General features: G+C 41.2%; 1 protein-coding gene across 4 annotated transcripts in view; it reads left to right on the top strand.

The window, feature by feature from the left end:
- rxraa (retinoid X receptor, alpha a) overlaps positions 1–23,921 on the top strand; it is a 124,357-nt gene that overhangs the window by 68,963 nt on the left and 31,473 nt on the right. For all 4 annotated transcript variants that reach the window (XM_032539334.1, XM_032539333.1, XM_032539336.1 and 1 more), the window contains exon 3: positions 7,449–7,687. In XM_032539334.1, coding sequence (XP_032395225.1) covers positions 7,449–7,687 — 239 coding nt within the window. The remainder of the gene's footprint in view (positions 1–7,448; positions 7,688–23,921) is intronic.

The following is a 23,921-nucleotide window of genomic DNA, read 5'->3' as shown; positions in this document are numbered from 1 at the left end:
GAACATAATGTATGATTTTCTCCTTTAGTGTATCTTTGACTGTGCAGGGATTATAAAAAGCACAAAGACCGCAGGGAACAAGCAACTAAGAACAAAACCCTGTTGACGTCAAGCATCCTTTGTGCATTGAGTAAGGCTTGTGATGTCCTTTGCTTAGTTGCAAGTCTCAGAGGTGCTGATGAAATGCTACTATCAGCAGCTATTCATTCTTCCTTGGATGTTTTGTTCATTGTTTTGCATCCAAATCTGTTCTGATCAGGCCCTGGTTTGCATATTCATATTCCATCTTGCAGTCTTGTAATAATAAATTAGATATCTGACCAAAATGAAGAGAAAGAACCTTCATCAAGTCACCAGTGACCAGAACTCGCACCAGAATTGAGACATCAGGGCTTCAAAAGTGTGCAACCAGGCTGACTGATACAGGAATACCACCCAAACGGACCGAAATAACCAGAGAGAGAATATATGCCCCTATAGAAACAGAGGGACACTGGATCAATTGTTGATTGGAGCAGATAGAGTTCATAACTAATGAAATAAGGCTTTTGTGTGATTTGAATAGATATCAATAGGGACTATGCATCATTAGGCACGCAAAAGGATACACTTTTTGTTCATGGTCATACTCCAACTCCTTGCCAATGTGGACTGCCTTTGAGGTTATTTCAACTGTAATGGTACAGTATACAGTAGATAATTTATCAAGCAAAAATACTAAACATTCACTGGTTTGCCACTCTTCTCCGTTTCATATCATTGCAAGTTAAACATTTTTGTTTCAAAACGTTAAGTGCAAAACTAACAAATGCCAGTGCTCCTCATGTTTTACATCACCTGTTCACATGTCATCAGCCAGTTATGGGCCTACCCCCTACACCAACTCCCACCCGGCCTACACACACATTCTCTCTCACACACACACACACACACACACACACACACACACACACACACACACACACACACACACACACACACACACACACACACACACACACACACACACACTCCCACTACCTCTCCCTATCCATAGAGTAAACACATCAGACTGGGATGTTTACTCTCTGAACCTTAACTGAAGGGACCAGATTAGTCTGTTTATATAGTGGAAAACAGTAGGGAGACATTTCCTGACTAATGAGCGCGCGCACACACACACACACACACACACACACACACACACACACACACACACACACACACACACACAAACACGTGTTGTAAAGCACGTGTGTGTGGGTAAAGCGTGTTGACATTGGTATTTAATTAAAATATACCGTGTGATGCTGAAATTAAGATGCTGATGAGTAATTGTTGGAACACACACAGAAATGTGCACGCACACACACAGAGCTTGATGGACAATTGACTAAAACATCAGCCGGCTGTCGTCATGGTGATATAGACATCAGCGGTAAAAACTCTGCAAATGAAGCTGTTCTACCGACTCCTGTGTTATTTTGGGCTCAGGGTTTTTATGCAACCGGCTGAATCTCTTGGGGTTTTTTTGTTGAATGTTTTTCCCCTCTTCTCTCCTCTTCCTCTGAATACATCCTGAGAAATGCTAATGACTAGCATTTCATCCAGTCTGTGCTTCGACGCTCGGTGCGCTTCAAAAACTGACTCACCTGCCTCTCTTAAAATGTCCCCGTGGATAATAAAAAAAAAAATCTGCTTGTCGCCTCAAAACAACAGATGGAGAAAAGAAAAAAGTATGAGGGCTGCCTTAGTGTTGACGGGCCGCGGCTTCATCCAGATGTCTTTCTTATGTTTCGATGTAGGTGCACGTGACTCATGACTGCTTCATTTACGTCAAAGTCAATCTGTGAAATGTTCTGTGTTTTTTTTCCCCTGGCTGCTGTCTTGCCAATGGCATCATCCCTCGGCCGACCCACCTCCGGCAGATTGGTATAAAAACCTGTGGTGTACCCAAGGATCTGCATGGAGCCAGTCTGAATGTTCCTGTTTTTTTGTGCACATTTTGTGCTGTGGTGAAGCTCTAACAAAGTCTCAGGAGAATGCGGGATTGGACAGAAGCTATAGGGGTATTAACCTAAAACTGGCACTGCTCAATGCTTCTTTTTGTAAACACAGACGACACAAAGCATTATGATGTGACTATTGACAGTCAATTCCACTGATAGTGAGTGAAGAGATTGAAGGGCAAACTGGCAACTGGATGTAAAGTGATTTACTGAGATTTATGAGCTCTCTCTTTCTGTTTTTGCTGCATCCCACGTCCTCGTGTTCCACTAAGTCTCCCCCGTGGCACCACTAGATGAATAATAGAGGAAGAGAGTAAGCCGCCGAGTGAAAAATGAGCATCTGTCTGCTTGTGCATAGGCACCTGCTTGTGACTGCAAATGTGTTTTTGAAAAGGGAAGACACAACGGACATGGTGTCCAGAAGTTAGGTGAAAGAGACATTGACGGGGAAGACACACAAAGCTACTGAAGTGACTACTAAGGAAACATGGCAAAGAACGAAAAAGACAGATTTCAAGGTTTCACTGCACTAGGGATGGTTCAGACTACCGTGGGGGGTGTAGGGGTGCACTTTCCATCTATAATGCATCATCCTTTGCTGTTGGCAGTGGCAACACGAGCTCATGGGTTAGTTAGGGAATGCAATCATTGGTGTAGCTCTGCAGCCAGCTGAGTCATTTGTAGTCTTTATAAAAGATGTGTGTTCAGTGGTTTGCAATCTTTTCTTTCATCACAGGATACATGCATGTATGTATATGAGCTGTTGATGTTTCAACAAGAGAGCAATTTTCCCTTTTAGATTGATTCAGTCCTGCAGAGGTGAATTGATCCAATATATTCAAGTTGATTTATGTAGTGCTTTAAAAATAACATCCAAGTGCCCTCCATGTACAGTAGGCTTCTGAAACTTAGAAAGCATGGGCTACAGTCCAGATAGCCATTTTATAAACCAATCAAAAAACTAGATTAGGTTTGTAGTAGAATTATGAAAAGAGCATAAGTACATATCTTCTTCTGTGTCACATAAATTGTTGCACAAACCCTCATTTTCATCCTGAGGCTCCCTGAGGGGATTTCTGCTCTAAATTGGGAATCACTACTATGGGAGAAACTAGAAAATCATTTCTGCCAAATCAGTCTATGTTTTAATTTAAGAGCCGATAGAGAACATTCATGCCTTCTGTCTCTCACACAGTTACACAGTAGTCGTAAATGACGGACTAAAAGGCTTAAGGAGAGATGAAAAGTCAGGTAGGTTTCTGTTACAGAGGCCCCCTCAGCCCGTCACCTTTCATCACAGGGTCTGTTTAGGTGACAAATTGTGCACCCTCGGCGGTGTTCCTTCAGGACATGCTCTCCCCCGCCAACAATTGGTGTATCAGTGACTCAGTGTAACTATGGAGACCAGAGAATATCCTCCACTTCACTAGATTGTTTTTATTCAACAAGACCTAAAACCAAAATGTCAAAGTAGATTGTGCGTCAGTGCCTCTACAAACAACTTGTATGACTGAAAAATGATTCATATGAGTGTTCTTTGATAAACCCCCTCTGTATTTAAGTTTAGGCAACTAAAATATCTTGGTTAAAGTTTGGGGATGGGCACCTCTATGGGTAAAAGAGAACCATGTTAACGGTAAGAAGATGTCTGCATGTAAATTCTAGCTTCCGGCAGGGCAAGTTTTGCATGCCCGACCATTCACTCCAGTTTTTGCGGTGGGGAAAAAGTTATTTTAAAATAAACTTGAAGTTGAATTTCACTGTCTAGATCAAACATGCATTCAAACCCATCTTTCCGTGACAATCGTGACACCTCTAAAATTCCATTTGCTGATATTCTGAACAAAACTGAACTTATTATAGGCATTTCCTCCTTTGCTGCAGAACAAATGACATGTGGTGTTATTTTTTTCTGGAAAAGGACGGCCATTAATCCCAACGGCGACAGATCACCCGTCAGAAAAGCGTAAACAAAGGTTGTTTCAAGTGGTATTGGATGAACGCCACGCACTGTCATCTTTCCGTTGAGCACCGTCCCCTTTCATCTTATCATCCATCCTCTTCTCATTCATCCATTTATCATATGCTAAATGCTCGAGCCAGCAGCAGCCAGAACACAAATTGGCGACTTCCCCCTGTGTAATCGCACCCAACGGCAGGACAAAAGCACGAGGAAGGCGAGAGCAAGGGAGGGGAGCATTGTTTAGAAATAGGAGATGCTTGTATGGCGTACAGAAGTGTTAAGTGGAGAGCTCTGTCTGCGCCTGCCTGTAAGATGGGCCCTAATTTGGTTATTTGTAGCTGTCAGTTGTGCTTTTGTATGCCCGGCGATGCAGGCCAGTTGACAGGCCGCAAACAACAACACTCAGTAGCACTTGAACACCTGTCTAAACATCAGTCAACATTTTTGTGGACGACTGGCACTCATTTTTTGGATGATTCAATCATTTTACTCCCCCTCTCCAGTACTGCCCTGCCCTCGCTCACTGGTTTTCTTTTTATACACTGATGTAATCTTGTGGGCATGTTTATTTGATGCTTTTTGCAGATAGTGCAAACGGTTGCAGGAGCTTGCCGTGTTTTCTCAAGACTACTTATCGAACATGTTTCCCTTTCCAGTTCAACAGGTTGGGAGGCACGGGGGGGGGGTTACATTATGTTGGCTTTTCTTCTCCTCTCCCAGGTTTTCCACTCCTCTCCTTGTTTCTTTATCTCTGCTCTCCTCTCCTTCTCTTCTCCTTTCTTTTCTTGTCCTCTTGTCTCCTCTCCTCTCTTGTCCCCTCTCCTCTTTTCCCCTCTACTCTCATCTCCTCTTCTCTCCTCTCCTCTCTGGGGAGGATTAGGACAGAGTCCTTTTCATCCTGCTGTAATCCTACACTGGCAACCCAACTCCAACAAGAATACACACACACCAACACACACACACACACATATACACACACACACACACACACTTTGCTGTGAGATATCTAAATGTCCTGGGGGGTTTTCTCAAATAATACCATTCACATCACATACAACATGACCACGTAGCCACACAGTTTGCTTCCTGTTTATCTGGAAGGAGAGGATGTTCTGAGATTTTGCAGTAAATTTTCTGCTCTGGTTGTTCCTGTTCTCCAAAAAGCTGAGCTCCCCCCACCCCTGCTGGGACCTACAATGGCAGATTGGCAACCTTAATACCACAGCTCTCTTTATCTGCCTGAATTAAAACCCAATTGGCCAAGGGTCATGGGAATTGCTGGCTCAGGGAGAGCTCTTAATTTATTTATTTTATTTTTCAGGAATTATGTGTGTGGGCGCATTTTAGGGGGAAAAAATGTAATCAGAGAGATAGAAGCTCAAGGGCTATCAGTCAGGATTAAACACTGCAGCAATACAGTTAGATGCAGAGCTGTTGTTAGCCCTTTATTAAGAAGGATGTGTGTTTGTTTTCGGAAGGATGGGGCCTGTGTGTGTATGTGCTTACAGGAAGTGCTTGTGAGGCAAGTTGGATGTGCAGGAAGTGTTTGGCTTGGCTAAGCTGTCAGCTAGGGTGCTGCTCTGAGGATTGCTGATGCAGTGGGCAACAACGCAAAGATTCCCCCTCTTTTGCCCTGCATTTAGTCTTTACAGCAGAAACACACCACAAAGAACACACACACACACACACACACACACATAGACACTCAAAGAAATACTGGAAAGTCAGCTGGGTCAGGAAAATAGCTGTGAACTGGACTCGTTGTTCTCGGCTGTCAACTAATTGAGCCATCCATCAGTTTTATTCCACTGCCAGGAAACAGAGGAACCTGGTCACTTATGAAATGTGGGAGTGTGATCAGCAAGCCACACACATTACATAACTAGTCCATGTCCCTGGAGCAGAGATTGAGCAAAGTTGTGTTGTCAAAGTAGGACAGGGTATAGGAGAAGGGTATGTTAACACAAAGGTCTCATCACCGGTGACATAGGGCTATGCAATTTGGATAAATTGTTCTAGCATGGTGGTGTGTGTATATAATTTTCATAAAACAATGTCCTCAGATGTTTTGTTTCGTCAAACCGACAGTCTCAAATATGTTCAAAAGTTTTGCCTGAAAAATGCAACTACTCGTTAACAGCTTTAAAACCAGTTGTAGTGAATAAATGAATGCTCAAAAAGCTGAAATATAATTTCCATTGTTCAAAAGTCAAGTAAACCCACTTCTTTAGACACAAATAAGGTAAAATTATAAGAAAAACAATGGAAGTGCCAGAGAGTTGGGATCTTTCCGCCATGATTTGCAGATTGGACAGAAGTGGCAGCGGGATGGAGAAAAGGATGAAAATAGAAAGAAAGACGGATATGAGTGAATGAATGAAAGGAAGAGGTGCTGTGCTGAAAGGCGAGACAGCAGGGAGGGAGTTATCGATGCATATACAATGCTCTTGCCAAATTCTCAGTGACATACCACAGTATCCTGAGTCTGTGCTCGGGCTCCTGTCTGTCCCATATCTTCTGTGTCGAGAGTTGATGGAAGATGGCCTGCTAACTTAATTCAAAGTACAGAGTAGACTGCGTCATGGAGGAAGGAGAGAGACAGACAAAGCACATGAGCTCCTATACATTACACATGACGTTATTCTTCTCACTACCCATGACGTCTTTTCCCTCCGCTATGATTATATATATATATATAATATATTTAGCTCTTCGGGGCCCACTGCTCCACTCATCAACTACATACATTATAGATGTACATTCTGTCCTCGTAGATCCCTGAGGGAAGCACTTGTGATGAGGTAAACTCTTCATTGAGGGATGGAACCACTGTGTAGCCATCAGCCTTCACTGACTCACATGCTAGAGTTGTTTTTCACAAGAGCTGTCAGTAGATTTAATTGTCTCAAGTGTTATTGCCATTTTGTGCATTTTCCTGGACCCCGTTCAGATTCAACAACTGCTTTCACACTTCACCAGATGGACTTCTTCACGTACTGGATTTTCAGCTTTGGACAGGAAAAACTCTAATTAGCTCAAGTGTGAAAATGTCCTATGTAAAGATAGAAAAATCTAAATTACACACAGGCCTGAAAAACACGCACACGCTCAGGTCCTATACATGCAATAATGGAGAGATGTTAGAGTAAGTAGGCTGCCAGTGCTGGATCAGTGCCCTGAGTGGCTCAGGGGGTTTCTCAAGAGCACCTTGGTAGTGCCCAGGAGGTGAACTGGCACCTCTCCAGCGACCAATTCAAACACCGTACTTTGGTCCGAACGGGGACTTGAACCGCGACCCTCCGGTTCCCAACCCAATTCCCTACGAACTGAGGTGCTGCCACCCCCATGAACAACATGGTTTTAAAAGTTTTATGTTGGGGGGGGAAAAAGGCATGTTGACAAAATCTTCATGAAGATGCATGTGAGAATCATAAAATGTCAAAGCAACATCCAACCCAGAGATGTTTCCAATTGCCCTCTTTGTTTGTTTTTTCCAGACTCATCGGGGCACCTGACGTCGTCGCCCCTGGGCTCACCCACATCCCACCGGGGAATGCACCCATCTCTGCTCAGTCCGACGTCCATGGGGCCCTCCGGCTCTCTTCACTCTCCCATCAGCACGCTGAGTTCGCCCATGAACGGCCTGGCCTCCCCTTTCTCCGTCATCAGCTCGCCTATGGGTCCCCACTCCATGAACTCACCCGGAATGGGCTACGGCCCCAGCGTCAGCCCCCAGGTGAGGCCTGTGACAGACTCACAGATGTGCACTTGCACACGCACACATACTCACACACTTTTGAAAAGTCTATTTACTACTGAAACTTGAGAGTTGCACATTTCTGATTTGTTTGATTTTCTTCTAGTAAGTAACTACAGTGTCTAAATTACTCAGATTTCTGTAAATCAGCTTGAGCAATACACCTACAATGCATACATATTTACAACAAACACTATATAACTTGTTAATCAGAGAGTTTTAGAGGTGCTGTATGTGATAATCTTGCTATTTTTTTACCTTTGGACAGTGTTAGGCTAGCCGTTCCCCCCTGCTTCCACGCTTTATGCTAAGCTAAGATAACCATCTCCTAGCTTTAGCCTCATATTAAACAGACAGACCTGAGAGCGCTATTGAACTTTTTATTCAACCCTTCGGCCAAACAAGTGAATACGCATAATTCCCAAAATGTTGAATTATTCCTTTTTAATGAACAAGGGAGTTACAAGCTACATTCAGAAACAAAAAGTTTCATGTTCAGCAGCCTCCACCATGGTTTCCTGAGGTTTTGCTGTGTACACAAAACTACAGCTGCCCTATAAACTAACCAGAAAAAAAGTGTTGTGTACAGAGTTTACATGTCTCAGAAGTGCAAATTACAGTCTCTTACACACACACACACACACACATACACACACACACACACACACACACACACACACACACACACACACACACACACACACACACACACACACACACACACACATACACACAAGCCAGGCCCAGCAGACAGAGGCCCTGCTTTTACCCCATGCCACAGTTAATCAAGGCCCATTCAACTTTACTTTGCTCTGTCATTCGTTCTTTTATATCTGAGGCCTATTTGTCATTCTTACCCGCCATATTTTGCTTCCTTTTCTTTCCCTTCATTCGCCTTCTGTCTGGCTGTCTTCTTTTCTCTTTTTTCCTTTTCTTGTTTTTTTATTCCTTGTCTCTTTCGCACCATCTCCTGTCTCTTCCCCTGTCTTTTTTATTCCATCAATAAGCCTTAGTTTCTTTGGTATTAAAACACACACACACAATTAAGACATCAAAGCCTGCATTGGCCCAGTTTCTGTCTGAAGCCATATCTGAAATTGAAATAATTCCCCCCCACCCCCTAAAATGCAATGGCTGTCCTTCTTTGTGTTTGTGAATAATTGTGTTGAAGTGTGTCGGCAATGTGATGCTATTTGGGATGGGCTCTCGCCGCTATTGTTGGGCTTATCGCCGAAGTGTCCCACATGTAATGGAGTTAAGGGTGGATTAGGGGCACTTTCAGAAAGCGGCCAGAATCTTTCCTTGCTAGAAAGCCTGTCTTCTCCCTCCCCACCCCTCTCCATCTGATTCTTCTACACTCTTTAATTCCAACACTTTCATCTTTGCGGCTTTTTTTGTCCTTGAGCTTCATACTTTGTATGCAGGTTGAGTGTATAGGTAGCAAACGTTACAGATGATTGTCTCTCGGTATGTCTCATTTCAATGAATCTCTACCAGAAGCTTTAGTGATCCTTTTTATGTGTGTACAAATTTAGCATGTAAATATCTATTAACAATCATAAAAAGGAGCATGTGCTTTAGGTGTTCTTATCCTTTCCGTGTTTTACAGCCATAAAGAGCAGGTAACAGCTGTTCTGTCTGGTGACAGTTTTAGTACTGTATGTACAGTAATTACAAACACGGTTTGCCTTGTGTTATGGGTTGCGTCTGGTTTCAAGTCTTTAACAATGCTGAAACAGCTGGTAGAAGGGTAAATGGCTGCAAAAAATGTCAATTGGCAACACTTTTTCTTTTGCAATTTGCGCTGTTCACATTTTATTCTTTGAGTTGGCAAGTATGGGCATATGGATGTCAGGGCGAGGTATCAAAAACGAAACTAGTTCCGATATGATAATTGACTTTCAGTATCAATACCCAAATGATCTCTTCCTTTGAGACCTACAAACCAGTTTTACATCAAGGGGTTATAGTATGGACTGGTAAGGGTCAGGGTGGGGAATAGAGCACCACCCTCTTCCTTGAGGCTTACCGCCCGTTTCAAGATGCCAGTGTGTGGTAAAGCAGTATCTCTCATTCTTCAACATCAGATTAAGGGCATGGGAAACCGTTACCGTCCGTTATCCTGATTTCATATTAACCTTGAGCCTGAATAGTTTTTCAGTAATGTGTCAAAAGCAGCAAGTATTGCTAGCACTGACAGTTGGCATTGCCTGGTCAGACTATTGTCTATATTGACTATATTGTCAGACTATATAGAATATTGTTTACCTCCTGACTTTAATTATAATTTCTGAGATCTAAGACTACTTCTTTTGGACGCTTTTGTTTTGCTCCTTGTTTGTAATGAAGTCATGTGGCTGACTTTGTTTTCTCTGTAATTATTTATCTATAAGCAATACAACCATTTGTCAACAATTATAACTTTTCTTATGATGACATTTTTAATATTATTGCATTATATTATATTTTACTGGTTTGTGTATTATGCCTACAGGAGTTATTGTTTGTTGATAACACATACAGTGGGGAGAACAAGTATTTGATACGCTTTGCCAACGACCATCTGGATGATCCAGAGGAGGAACGGGAGAAGGTCATGTGGCCTGATGAGTCAGAAATAGAGCTTTTTGGTCTAAACTCCACTCGCCCTGTTTGGGGGAAGAAGAAGGATGAGTGCAACCCCAAGAACACCATCCCAACTGTGAAGCATGAAGGTGGAAACATCATTTTTTGGGGATGCTTTTCTGCAAAGGGGACAGGATGACTGCACCGTATCGAGGGGAGGATGGATGAGGCCATGTATCGCAAGATCTTGGCCAACAACCTCCTTCCCTAACTAAGAGCATTGAAGATGGGTTGTGGCTGGGTCTTCCAGCATGACAACGACCCCAAACACACAGCCAGGGCAACTAAAGAGTGGCTGCGTAAGAAGCATCTCAAGGTCCTGGAGGGGCCTACTCAGTCTCCAGACCTGAACCCAATAGAAAATCTTTGGAGGGAGCTGAAAGTCTTTATTGCCCAGCTACAGCCCCAAAACCAAGGATCTGGAACAGGTCTGTATAGAGGAGTGGGCCAATATCCCTGCTGCAGTGTGTGCAAACCTGGTCAAGAACTAAAGGAAACTCTAAAGGAAAGGAAAAATTATCTCTGTAATTGCAAACAAAGGTTTCTTTACAAAATATGAATGCTTTTCTGATGTATCAAATACTTATGTCACGCAATAAAATGCAAATTAGTTATTTAAAAATCATACATACATCATATGTGATTTTCTAGATTTTTGCTTTAGATTCCATCTCTCACAGTTGAAGTGTACCTATGATAAAAAATGACAGACCTCTACATGCTTTTTAAGTAGGAAACCTGCAAAATCAGCAGTGGATCAAAGACTTGTTCTCCCCACTGTAAACTGTATCTGCATACTATTTATAGTATTATAAACCTTATAAGTGCTGAATATGGGGATTTAAAATAAATTCAATCATTTTTTTCACACCTTACTTTTGGTGTTAAAAACAAGATTTTTAAAATAGGTTATTCCCCCAAAGTCAAGTGCCAGTGTTGAAGCATTTCAAATAGTACCCATCCCCCAAAATATTGGAACCGGTAGCCTTGAATGTTTGCATAACTGAGACTTTAGAAGCTGCAGACTGTTGCTCAGTGAGGGCGGAGGACGGCAGTTTGATGTGAGTAGCGCAGAGGTTAAAGATGGTGTCGGTGCCCTGTGGTCGTGAGGCGCGGCACTTGTGATGAGACGTGATTTGAGTCAGACGGCGTATGCCACTTGTTTTTAGCACTCGGCTGACTCGCTGTATTCAGAAGCATTTGACTGGAACGGGGTCACAGCTCAGCCTCCTGCCTACTAAACCAACCAGAGGCCAGTACAAGACCCTCCGCCTCTATATACATACACACACACACACACACACACACACACACACACACACACACACACACACACACACACACACACACACAATCCCATACAGGGTTTGCAGAATGATCTGTCTTGTACCTTATATTTTTGTTTTTCTTCCTTACTGTCTTTCTAAGCCATTCATAGCAGCTTGTTAACCATTAACTACAATCATCAGTGTCTTCTTTTAACAGGAAACAAAACTTTTAGAGGGATGACAATATAAAAAATCCAGGTGGAAATCTTATTAAACCATTCTGGTTCTTATTAAAACCTGCGTGGTCTGCAATGAATTTGATAAAAACCCAAACCATTGAGCCTAAACTATCCCCTACATCAAAGACGCAAATGACAACATTATGAAAACAGAAGATGGGATGAACAAAACTCCCATTCTTACTGGGATCCTGCATCCTCTGACAGCCAAACCACAAGTAAAGGGAGAGACAGTCCTTTATCATCAGCCAATTCTTACATCTCAAGCAACGGTACATCCCCTTGAGCTGTGTCCCGAACATCCAGACACACTGACAAACTGTGGTTGCATATGTCTTGGTTTGTCGCGTCTATTCTGTGCATCCTGGCTATCTGCTGTGTATATTGTTGAAGAAAAAAACGTCTGCATTGTTCTGAAGAGGCCCAAACTCAGACATATTTTTTACATAAATATTTTGCTGGCAATGCGAAATGCATTCTTTGTCTTTTGCATGGTGGTTTTGCTGTTATTAGACATGCAGTCTCTTTGTTTCGGGCGTTGTATGAGGGGAAATATGGCAAGACATCTTCCCCGGGTATCTGGTCAGGGGGCGTTGCAAGGCCACAGCAATGTCCAATAGGATCAGACCCTCAGTGGTCGCGTGTGTGGGCTTGAACTCACTGAGGATACAGACCATCTCTGGATTAGAGATACCACAACTCTCCAAGCAGCTGGAAGGGATTATATGCAGGGTTGGAACACATGTCACACTTCCAATGACAATGGAGAGTGTTGTCTGGCTGTTTTTTTTTGCAGAAAAAAGGGGTTCTTTATCATCAGACCACTGCCTCAGAGTCCTCAGTCTGTACCCCTCTGGCTTCCACGCTCTCCCACTGAAATCTTCCTGAGATCCTTAACCAACAACAGGCCTCCAGTGTCTCTTAGCACTTCTACAAATACGTAAAACGATTGTGTGTTTCTGGAGTCGAACACAGAAGACACGCTAATGTGTAAGAGGTGTAAATGTTTTTCAAGAAATGTAACATGTGCTTAATAAGTTATAAATGAGCGGCGGTGGTGATGTCATGCTCTTGTTTTGGGTACGTCGTTTTGAGTCGAGGGGTTGCTAGGAGACTGAAGCACAACACATCCAAGAGAAAGAAAGAGGGAGAGAACCTCGGCCCCTTCCTGTGTGGGAGTAATAAAGGTCCTTGTTGCGGCTCTGGTCTTTGATGGACCTCGCTGTAGTCACTCTGCATGACATCATGGTTGCATGGCTCTAATGGCCCCTCAAAGGGGCTGTGTGTAGGGTCCCAGGAGAATAGTTAAAGCTCTCTAATGTCAATCAACCCTCAAATGGATGTTTTTTTTTTTTTGAGGCAAAGCTGTCTCCAGGTAGCAATTTGAAGCCATTTAGAGACCCCCACCCCCAATGCTAGTTCAAGGAAGTGTAACTAATGTGTAGAATTAATCAAGTTGTTTCACTAGACGTTTAGTGCACACTTACTTAGCTCTTAGTGTAATGAAGAGAAAACATCTCTATTATTTTGTATTTTCTCCTGTTACATAAGCAAACTTTATCATATTTTAGAAGATTTTTTAGAAGTTTCCCATTTCCTAATTTGATGTTACTTCTATTAATGCAAATGTCCTGCATCTGGTTCATTTTAAAACTGCTTCCCTTGAAAGTTTTTATTCTGAAACAAATGCAGGAAGTTTTTTGTTGAAATTGTGAAAGCACAGAAAGGGCAATCAGTAAATGGGAACATCATTTTCCGTGCAACAGGGTTGTTAGTTGAAGAATTACTGCGGTTGAAATGCAAATTGTGAAGAATTCACCATGTAGCTGTCATAGCACAGGTACTTTCCATTGGCATTCCTTTTCCACTGCCGTTGTTTGTTCTAACAGACCGCAGGCCATGATTTGAGAACTGACATGCAGTGTGATAGCGTTGTGGCCTGTCGGTGTGTTCAGACTTGTGTTGGGCCACACAAGAGACAAGGCATTTAGGAGGTGGCAGGTATAAGGGATAGAAACTGTAACATTAGGTTTAGGTTTCAGAGAGCAGCCTCCTAATGCCGGCTCTAGACGTTGCGGTTTGAATGCCTCAGGGACACACATTTATTTTAAAGCTTCAAATAATCCTTCTAGGTCTATAATTGCATCTGGTAATGTGCTCTTACAGCAACCCAACACTGTCTGTGGACAGACATGTACACAGTGGCATGTCTGCGGAGTGTAATGACACTAACTAAATAATTTGACTTTTCACACACCTGTAAAACCTGTAGCTGTGTACAGAAAGTGGTTATAGACATTTCACAACACAATGTGACTGGAGTAAAGATGCAAACATAGGTCAAACTGCAATTTAGAAATATTTGCTTTATCACATGAAAATAAAACATAATGCCATAATAATAAATAGCTGTCAACAACATTCTGACCTTTTTCATCCAAAGAACATAACAGATTAGTAAGAGGAAAGATCAAAGATTTCCATAAAACTACATTCTACCTGTATTAGTGTTAGTCAGCCCCACTTCTTGTTTGAATAGCTAATCAATTTAGTCAAAACATTAATATGTAAAACGCAGGACGGCTGGCTAGTAGATTTATCAGTCCGTTATCTGCTGGATGGTCCATCCATCCATCTTCAGCCGCTTATCCGGTATCGGGTCGCGGGGGCAGCAACTCCAGTAGGGGACCCCAAACTTCCCTTTCCCGAGCCACATCAACCAGCTCCGACTGGGGGATCCCGAGGCGTTCCCAGGCCAGGTTGGAGATATAATCTCTGAAACTTAGTCCAGGGTCTTCCCCGAGGTCTCCTCCCAGCTGGACGTGCCTGGAACACCTCCCTAGGGAGGCGCCCAGGAGGCATCCTTACCAGATGCCCGAACCACCTCAACTGCTGGATGGTAGACAATGGAAATACAACTGAATGACTTGCAGGATGTTATCATCTAAATGTCAATTGCTGCTGGAATGCGTGCTATTTGACGGAAGACATACCACTCAGTTGATTTCCATGTAGCATACTAGACAACGCTAGGATTCAGAATGACTTGACAATAATGGACACACACTGGTTGGCTCTTGTTTTGACATGAAAAATACTTCTTGAGCCATCATTAAGTGATAGGTTGGATAATCAACAGTCTTTACCTGCTGGAGGCCATACCAGTGGAATACTCACAGGTTGATTAAAAATTGGGAAAATAAAAATATTAATCGCTTATGTGACAAAGGAATTGAGTGGTCAATTAATTGCTGGATGACTTACTAATGGACACTTGTCAATTAATCACTGAACGACGGACAGGTGACATACATGAGCATGATCACACCCATATATAGGCTTATAAGACATTTAAACGGTGAACCTATAATCCGGGTCCTCCCACATGGCAGCGTTCGACATTATGAAATAAACCCTGTACTATACTGCAGACAAATGTAGGCAAACTGCATTTGGGGGAAACAGGTTATGTGTGCACATGATTGAAGGACTGAAAGTCATTCACAGTGTCTGAAAAGTAATTTATTAAACTTTTCTCTCAATCCTGTGATGTGCATTGTTTAAGAAAACTGGACAGTTCTAATTTAGAAGCTGCATGACTTAGAGATGAAGATGTTTATCTGTAAAGTTGTTCCAATCAGCTTATAGAACAGCTTCGTTAACTTTTTAGAGTGGCAATATTTATTTTAAAGTTGACAAAAACAACACTAGTACCACTAAAAATCACCATCATCACATGGCTGTGGTACAAGATGTTCCATTCTGTCCCACAAACCTTATCAACACAATATGCACTTTGCTTTATGAAGTATTTATTTTTAAGTGCATGGCTTATTGTAAATTACTCCTTCATTAGAATGGAAATGGCATGTCTTCAAGTCTAGTACTTTTTAAATATGTATGGTGCCAAAGTGATAATGTGCAGTTAATTTTGCAAATTGTTATTAGAGCTAAAATAGTGTGGTGATGATCCTCAGACACTGCAGGTGTCTGTCTTGCCATCACAACTAAAAGCTTGGAAGCTGAACAACAAACCCAGTCTTTTTTCTTTCTTTTTTTTGTCGTCAACACCAGTGTTTGACAGACAGCTTTCACACCAACCCAAAACAAACCGAACCAAACAGGCCAATGCATCAGTTTGTTTAAACCAATCCAAGCAGAAGCAAGTAAAAAGTGTGATTTACTTATAAAAAGAACAATGGAAAGATGGAGAAGCTTGTCACAACTCAAACACGCTATGAAGAATGTCTATAGTTAGGAGGAGATAAAAAGACTGGAGAAGACTGTTGTTAGAGGAGAGTCTTGTAAGAGTTGCCATGTCGGAGGTAGTCCTGTGGTGCGATGCCCACAGGAGCAGCTCCGTTTCCTATAAAAACAGCCCTTGTGCTCTTCCACCCAAACACAAAGCCATGCATGAACACATGGACATGCATGCCGACAGAACACACTTGCATGCATGCACACATGAAATACAGAAACACAGGCATGCAGACACGCACACCTAAAAAAATTAAAAATACACATGCAGTATGCATGCCACGGACCTAACCCCTCTGTACGCACACACTCCCATGGATGCCAAAAACACTTGGAGGGGGTTAAACATACAAAGAAATACACAGATACAGCCAAGCTGAGGTAAGACAACAGCTGAAAGTAGAGCTGCACAATTAATCAAATTTTAATCACAATCACGATTTTGGCTTCCCACAGTCAAATTTGTGTAATCAAGCAATGTTTTTTTTAATTCATAGATCGCTCTGTTTTTTTTTGTTTTTTTTTGCAAAGCCAATCTACCCTTCCGTAGAGCACTGTCTGATCATGTGCCAGTCAGAGTTGTTCCCTGCACCGCGCAGCTTAGTTTCTAGTTGTAGACAGTCACAGAGGACGGAGTAACGTGAGGAAAATTCCACAACAGATAGCAGTCGGTTACAAGTTTTACCAGTTTACCAGTAAACGCAACATTTTGTTCCATCTGTTGTTTTCCAGACTACAGCAGTGACCAGTGCTAGTTTTTGTCTGTTAGCTCCGGTGCACCTAACGTCCTCAACAAACGAAGCAATGTTGTTTATATGGATATGGTTTAATTTTGTGTTACATGAACCATTTCTTCTGTAAAGCCGTGCCTGTGTTGGATCTCTCCTCTACTCCGTCTCCTCTTACTCTCCGCGCAGCCACGCCCCCATTAACTCTCACACGACTCCCAGCAACACGGAGAGACACAGTAGTGACAGTGCCAGTCCACGCTTCTGACATTTGTCTACAGTTTTAATTGTTATCAACACAGCTGTATATTGTTAAGCATGAGAGGCTAGTTTTTGAATGTAACTAACTTCAGTCTGTAGAGTAACAGCGTGTGAGACGGAGCCTGCTGGACCTTGGCGAGAGATGTGAGCCATGGCCAGAATATCATAGTTCATAAAAATGCAGCACAGTGACTATGCAGACATTTCATACACACAATGTGTGTAACTCTGCTGACCCACCATTCGACCCTTGCTGGTATCCTAGGCTATTTATTTCAGATCATTTTCATGTAAACGTGTATTGCAGCTGGGAAGGAAACCCTGTTTTTGCATTTCATTTCAATCCCAATCTCTTTAAAAAAAAAAAAAAAAAGAGTTTGTGAAAAGTGGTTTTGACCTCAAACTGAACATTTAGCCCACTTTGTAAAAAATATAGAGGTATATATCGTGTATCGCCACTCAGCCGAAAAATACAGAGATGTGATTTTTAGTCTTGGACTAGTAGAAGATCTCTAGCACAATATGGGTGTGCAATATGGATGTGAAAGTAGTTATAAATAGCCTATGTGACATTATAATTTTATAATTTTATAATTATAATTTATCGTGATCTCAATATTGATCAAAATAATCGTGATTATCATTTTGGCCATAATTGTGCAGCCCTAGCTGAAAGTCACTCTGCGTATTCCCACTCCACCGCTGTAAGGCTGGCTGCCTGTTGTGCCACTGAGAGTCTTTATATCCTTTTTTTGACTGTAACAAAAGCGTCTGTCAAAACACACACACTTAAGCGCCAGCAGTACTTGCAATGATTCATTTTATCTGTTGTGGCACAGCATGGGGTGAGTGTTAGAAACCTCCGAGCTGTCTAGAATAATGTCTGCTTCGACTGAATTCTACCCACCGGGAGAGAGAAGAGTAAGTGTTTTATCAGAACTCAGTAACAACATTGAAAAGACAGACTTGATGGTTTGTTGTAATATAAATCATAAATATTATTCTGTAGTTTTTTTCTTCACTTTAAGTCAGCCTAACCTCAGTAATTGAGCTGGCAGTTATAATTGTGAGCTCACTACATGGCAACCCAAAAGTTATTTTTAATTGAAGCTGGTACCGAAGCTTATCATTGATCTGAGTGATGACCATCAATGAAGTTATTATTGATGAGATATCTTTGAAGTATACTTTATTTTGCTGGCATAATCACAATTTTGCTATTCCTCTTATTTAAAAAGATACCGGAGAGTTTGATCTTGACGGATTTTATAATAGCTGACATGGTGGCAAACTATGACTATAAACATTTGAGGATTAATTTAACTTTTATGTCAAGACTATGTCGTCCAATGATTAACACAGACTGTGAGGACGACGGTAAACATGTATTTAAGAAAAGGTGCAGTTAAAATTACATCTGAATAAGTAAATATGTCAGTCTGTGCTGAAAAGGCGGCAGTCCAAGAGCAAAGCAGTAGGAGACTATATTGAAACTTCATAATAAATGTTAGGGGTACAAAATTGTCCTTTTAGGACAGTTATTCCATGGATGTGAGGAGTAGGTAGAGATGTGGATCGTTAATGGTTTCCTGTGGAGTTTTTGACCACTACGGAGCTGTTTTTCTATGAGTAACCTAACTTTTGTTTGTAGTTAAGAAAACTCTGCAGAACCCCTTCAAGTCTCATGTTGTAGTCCATCAGTCCACCTTTCCTTCCCGCTTCCTTAACTTGAGTGCAACTTTAAATTTACAGTCGGACCTATTTGCAGACGACCCCTAAGTTCATTTGCAAATAACTGAAATGCAGTCTGAACTATAGCGTGTATTATGCGGGCTCTCACCCATGTGTCTGTTACATCTCCTCACGTTTGTGAACTATGCGAGTCAAACAGGTGTCTTTCAAACCTGTAACCGATCCCAAAGGCTGTCTTACTGTGACTGTACCTTGAGGGCTGCAGAAGAGCGGCCTCATTAACACACCCCCTGTGTGGAAACCCAATCCCCAATCTCTGCTGATACGTGTCCAGATAAGAGACACACACACACACACACACACACACACCCCGGGGAGGAGAAGAAAGTTCTGCTTCAGACATTCTTTGCAGCACCACTGAGATAAGTTTGCTTTTAGAAGGAAGTGATTGTCAACGGGTGTCAGAGGTGAAAGGTGACACGGGGGTTATCATTAGGTGACATCATGACCTGATCCCAGTCCTCGCTGCTCAGGAGGCAACTGGTTAGGTGTCAACACAAGATTTGTGTCACGTCCAGTCACACCTTCTGGCTCTTCCTCATCCTGCACTAATCCATACAGCCTCTTTTTTTCTTAACGTTAAATAATTATATATACAGTATGTGTTATTTGTTTCTGTATTTATTGTTTGCTTACTTTAAATTGACCATTGAATATGTTTATGTTTGCACCTGCAATAAATGCAAACGTGTTGTAAGTGCTACTTACTTGGCAATAAATCCTTTTGTGATTGTGAAATTAAGGTTACACATTAAGGATACGGTTTTGCGGTATATGACGTGTAACAGTAAGAGTACAGTGTTCTATTCCTGGCCATGTTGCGCCACTGCATAATGGAAAGCCTTCTAGAGGAATTCTTTAGGGGCGTTTTGAAAGAATTCTATGAAGATAACTTTCTCTGTTAAAAAGGTGCCCTTGAAGTGGGAAGCAACTGAAGTTCCACAAGAGGGTTGTGCATTGAGGAGTGGTGCACTAGGATTTGATGTCTGCTTTTGATGTGTCTTTATGAGCAAAGTCTGTGCTCTGACTCTGAATCGAGCTAAGCGCGTCTTAAGCAGAGGCCTCCACTGTCTCTGCTCTTCTTCTTCCCCTTTCTCCCCTGTTTGCTCCAGGGACAACTCCTTTCTTTCTTTTTCACCACCGTGTGTTGTTATAGCATACTAATAGTTTAAAAGTCCTGTTCTGACTCCAGGGTTGTTCTTTCTATTAAAAATAAATTAGAGTTGAGCCTATATTTTACCATGTATAATTGCACAAAGTTTCTATTTTGCGTTTGTACGAAGCACATTGTGGTACATTTGATATGTATGAAATGTCTTACAGAAATAAAGTTTGATTGAGACAGACACCTAATCAAAGCCAACTCACAGCAATACTTTTATACGTTTTTTTACGTGTGAGATTGTATCTCATTTTTTCTTGTATTTTGTTAAAATGAGACACTTGGCCTGATTGTTGCCCTTCATCTCAAGCTTCCATTGTTTTGTATTTATTATGGGATTTGCTGATTGGCCTCTGAATGTTAATGTAGTTGACTCAATGATTCCTTATTTTAGTGGATATAGCCTGTGGGCATAGCGTAAAGTAGGGATGAAAAAGTCGATTGAGTTCTTGGTGAACAGAAAATTCAAATACAGCAATATTTTTTCTTTCTTTTAAGTTTAAATCAAAGAATTTGCTGGTTCCAGCTTCTCAAAAATAAACATGTTTTGCTTTTCAATCTTTTTTGTTATTGTTAATTGAATATCTTTGAGATGAGCATTTTATTGACATTTTTGGAGAATTTTTGAATTCAGATTATTGGAAAGAGTATGGGTAGATAAAGCTACAAGGACAATACAGGTTAGTTGTAGCCATAGCGTCCAGAAAACATTGTTTTATTGTTCTTTGTGTTTTTTATGAAACTGAACCAAAACGCTACTTCTTTCATAAATGTACTGCTTGCCCCAATATTTTCATAAGAATATAAAAATATGTATATTTCCATGTATCTCACTCTAAGAATTAGATTTAGAGTGCATCCATTTATCAATGCAGCTAATCACCATATATAAAAACTTTAAGCTACAACCTCGGCTCTTTAGAGCTAACACCCTTTCCGAGAAGTGATAATTTATCACCTTCAACATATTGCAGCATTACGTTGAAGCCAGCAGGTGGCACAGGACATATATGCAGAGTCTGACACCCGCAAGCAGACAGTACTGGATGTACCAATCAAATGCCCTCCACAATATGTTGCGTAACACCAGCAGCACATGAAATGGTGTTATTCGGCTGGAGCCTTTCAGGCACTTGTGTTGTACATTATACTGTAGGGAATCTTACGTCCTACATTTCCAATCCTTGATGTTAAGTCCTCGTCGGTTTCTCTCCCTTACGCTGTAAAAGTTTGAAAGCCAAGCATCTTATTCCTCCTAAAGAAGGATTCTCTAGGTGTTTCCCAAGACGATGAGGCTATACACACAGCTGGCATACCTCCCTCTGAAGGGTCACATGTGTGTGTTGTAGGGGAGGGCACATGTATTCTATTTCCAGAACCAGTCCTGAACCACTTTAATCCCCCTGCCTTGCCTCCATTGCCATGGGCAGAAAAGAAAGAAAGCCCCCCAAGCGTGCCCACCCCACTGTGGGGAGCAGTGTTGCTGAGATTGAGTTGCAGGTTTCCTGAAAATAGACTGTGAGTGGAAGAGTCTTTTCTGTCAGGCAGACAGAGGGTTTGATAGAGACAATATCAGCTAAGGAGACAGCGCTGTTAGAGCTGCACTGCAGGGGAAAAGACTAGACTTGGGCGTTTTACTGAGGTAAGACCTGATGTTGTCTGTGTATGTGGGTGAATAAGCAGAGAAGTGGGTTTGTGCACATGCCACCGAAGCTGGTTCCAAGTAAATGATGCAGTGTTTCTGTGGCGTCTTGGAGACGCTCCCAAAAATTTGTTGTATCCCCTGCAAGGAAGGCTGTACATATAACAACTGTTGAACCTGTTCTCATATGTGTCTACTATTCATTTACATTATTTATGATAGTGACACATTTACTATCACTTCAATATAAACTATGGCCACTTGTGTAATATTCTGCAAAAGATTTTTCTTTTCCCCATATTAAAATAATGTATAAAATACCACATGGAAAGCTCTGAAGGATAATAACCTAAACATAATCTTCATATTTCTTTCCAAAGATTAAACTGTATGCATGTGTTGCATCCAGTTCAGTGTGTATTTGTGTGGACAGGGTGTGAATAACAGGCCAGGGGTGGGTGTTGGGGTGTGAATTGAGCATTTTCATGTGGAAGAGGGCTTTCTTTAACCTTTTCAACCCACTCAACCCACCAGTGGATCCTTCATTCAAATGCAGCCAAACACTCAAACCCACATAAGCTTTTTATTAAAAGTTCTAGTCAGTTTCTCAAAGTCAAATTCCCATGACACCACACATACTGTATGTCATGCTGAATTTTGGGGAAAGTATATAGAATGATGCAGAATATGTCTAGAATTTTCTTTTTGATGTGTTGGTAAAGTGCCATGGTTTGGAATATTTCACTCTATGTAAGCTATATACTGTAGCTTCAAGCAAGAATGTATGCATTTTACTGACTTTGAAGCTTTTTAAGAATAATTAAATGTCAAAGTGTAAGGTGAAATGAGACACCAAGCTGCTAGGTGTGCATGACTGTGTACATATGCACGTTCATGTGGTATATCTGTGTCTTTGTATGAGCAAACCTCTGTTTCAGTGTTCTTGTGCATGCATGTATATTTATGTACTGTATGTAAATGCTTTACTGTGTGTCTGTGTGTGGCAATGCAGCTGCCTCATCCTTATGACAATATACTAGATCTTAAAGGTTAATTATCCTGGTATTTTCTGAGAACTCATACATTTAGCAATTAGTGTTCAAGCCATTAGTGCCACACATAAAGCCTGTGAAAACAGTGGTATGTTTCCTCGGTGGCTCTGGAGGAGCTTTGTCATGTTTACGAGGCAGGGATGGTCTAATGAAAGATGCTGTTGTGTTGCATTATGGGAAGCGTAGGATCAATACAAGAGATTAAAGGTCAACATATGTCAGCCAACATCTGTGTACCGCCTAACTTTATGGAAGTACGAAATTGCTGTAATAGTAATCCTTTTAATTTCTCTCATATTTTCATACCAAAACATGCAACCGTATATATTTATTGCAAATTTATCTTCAAATTTATTGCAGCACTGTGTTTTGAAATAATCTTAGCCAATGAATTGATATTATTTTAATTATAGATGCTCCAATATAATTTTTTGCTTCCCAATAGCAATTTGGATACCTGAACCTATGTATTGGCCGATACAGAGTACTGATCCGATACTAGTGCATCATATATTTTATGTTTATGTTTTAACAACTGTATATTACTGTCCCTGTATGTGATATGATTTCTATATTTGTTGTCAGTTGTCTGGCTCAGGTTAAACTCTTTGTGAAACATGAACAAACACAAACAATGAATGCCCCAGAACTTTTTTTTCATTTTATTTTTTATTATCCAGTTTGACAGTCAGTTCTAACGGAAAAGAACGTAAATAAACTACTTTAACGTAGATTTTCTTTGGTGCTTTATTATGTGGTAACAGATCGGTGCATAATCTCCAGTACTTACCAAATACCAACGTTTTAGGCAGTATCGGAGGCGTTAACAATACTGGTATTGGAACATCTCTAGTTTTAACCATCTGTAGAATACTCTGTATTTAAAAAATAATCTATAATCGCATAAATAAATATGCTTTAGGCAGACTTTTGAAGTCACGTCAACATCCATATGTGCTCTGTGGTGGTTTTGGTTTATACAGTTGTGCTCAAAAGTTTGCATAACCTTGAATAATTGGTAATATATATACCATGTGTAAAGAAAACATGAGTGAGCAAGCAAAACAAAAGTATTTTATCTGTTATGGGATTCACATTGAACTGTAGGTTCTAACAGAATAGCACAATCATAAAACAAAACATGGTAACAAAGAAAAAAATGGGCAGACGACTGTTCAAAAGTCTACATACCCTTAGTTTTTAATACTGTGTATTGCCACCTTTAGC

This window comes from Etheostoma spectabile, chromosome 16, assembly GCF_008692095.1.
Source record: "Etheostoma spectabile isolate EspeVRDwgs_2016 chromosome 16, UIUC_Espe_1.0, whole genome shotgun sequence".
In the NCBI taxonomy this organism is placed as follows: domain Eukaryota; kingdom Metazoa; phylum Chordata; class Actinopteri; order Perciformes; family Percidae; genus Etheostoma; species Etheostoma spectabile.
This window is presented reverse-complemented; position numbering and strand designations above follow the sequence as displayed.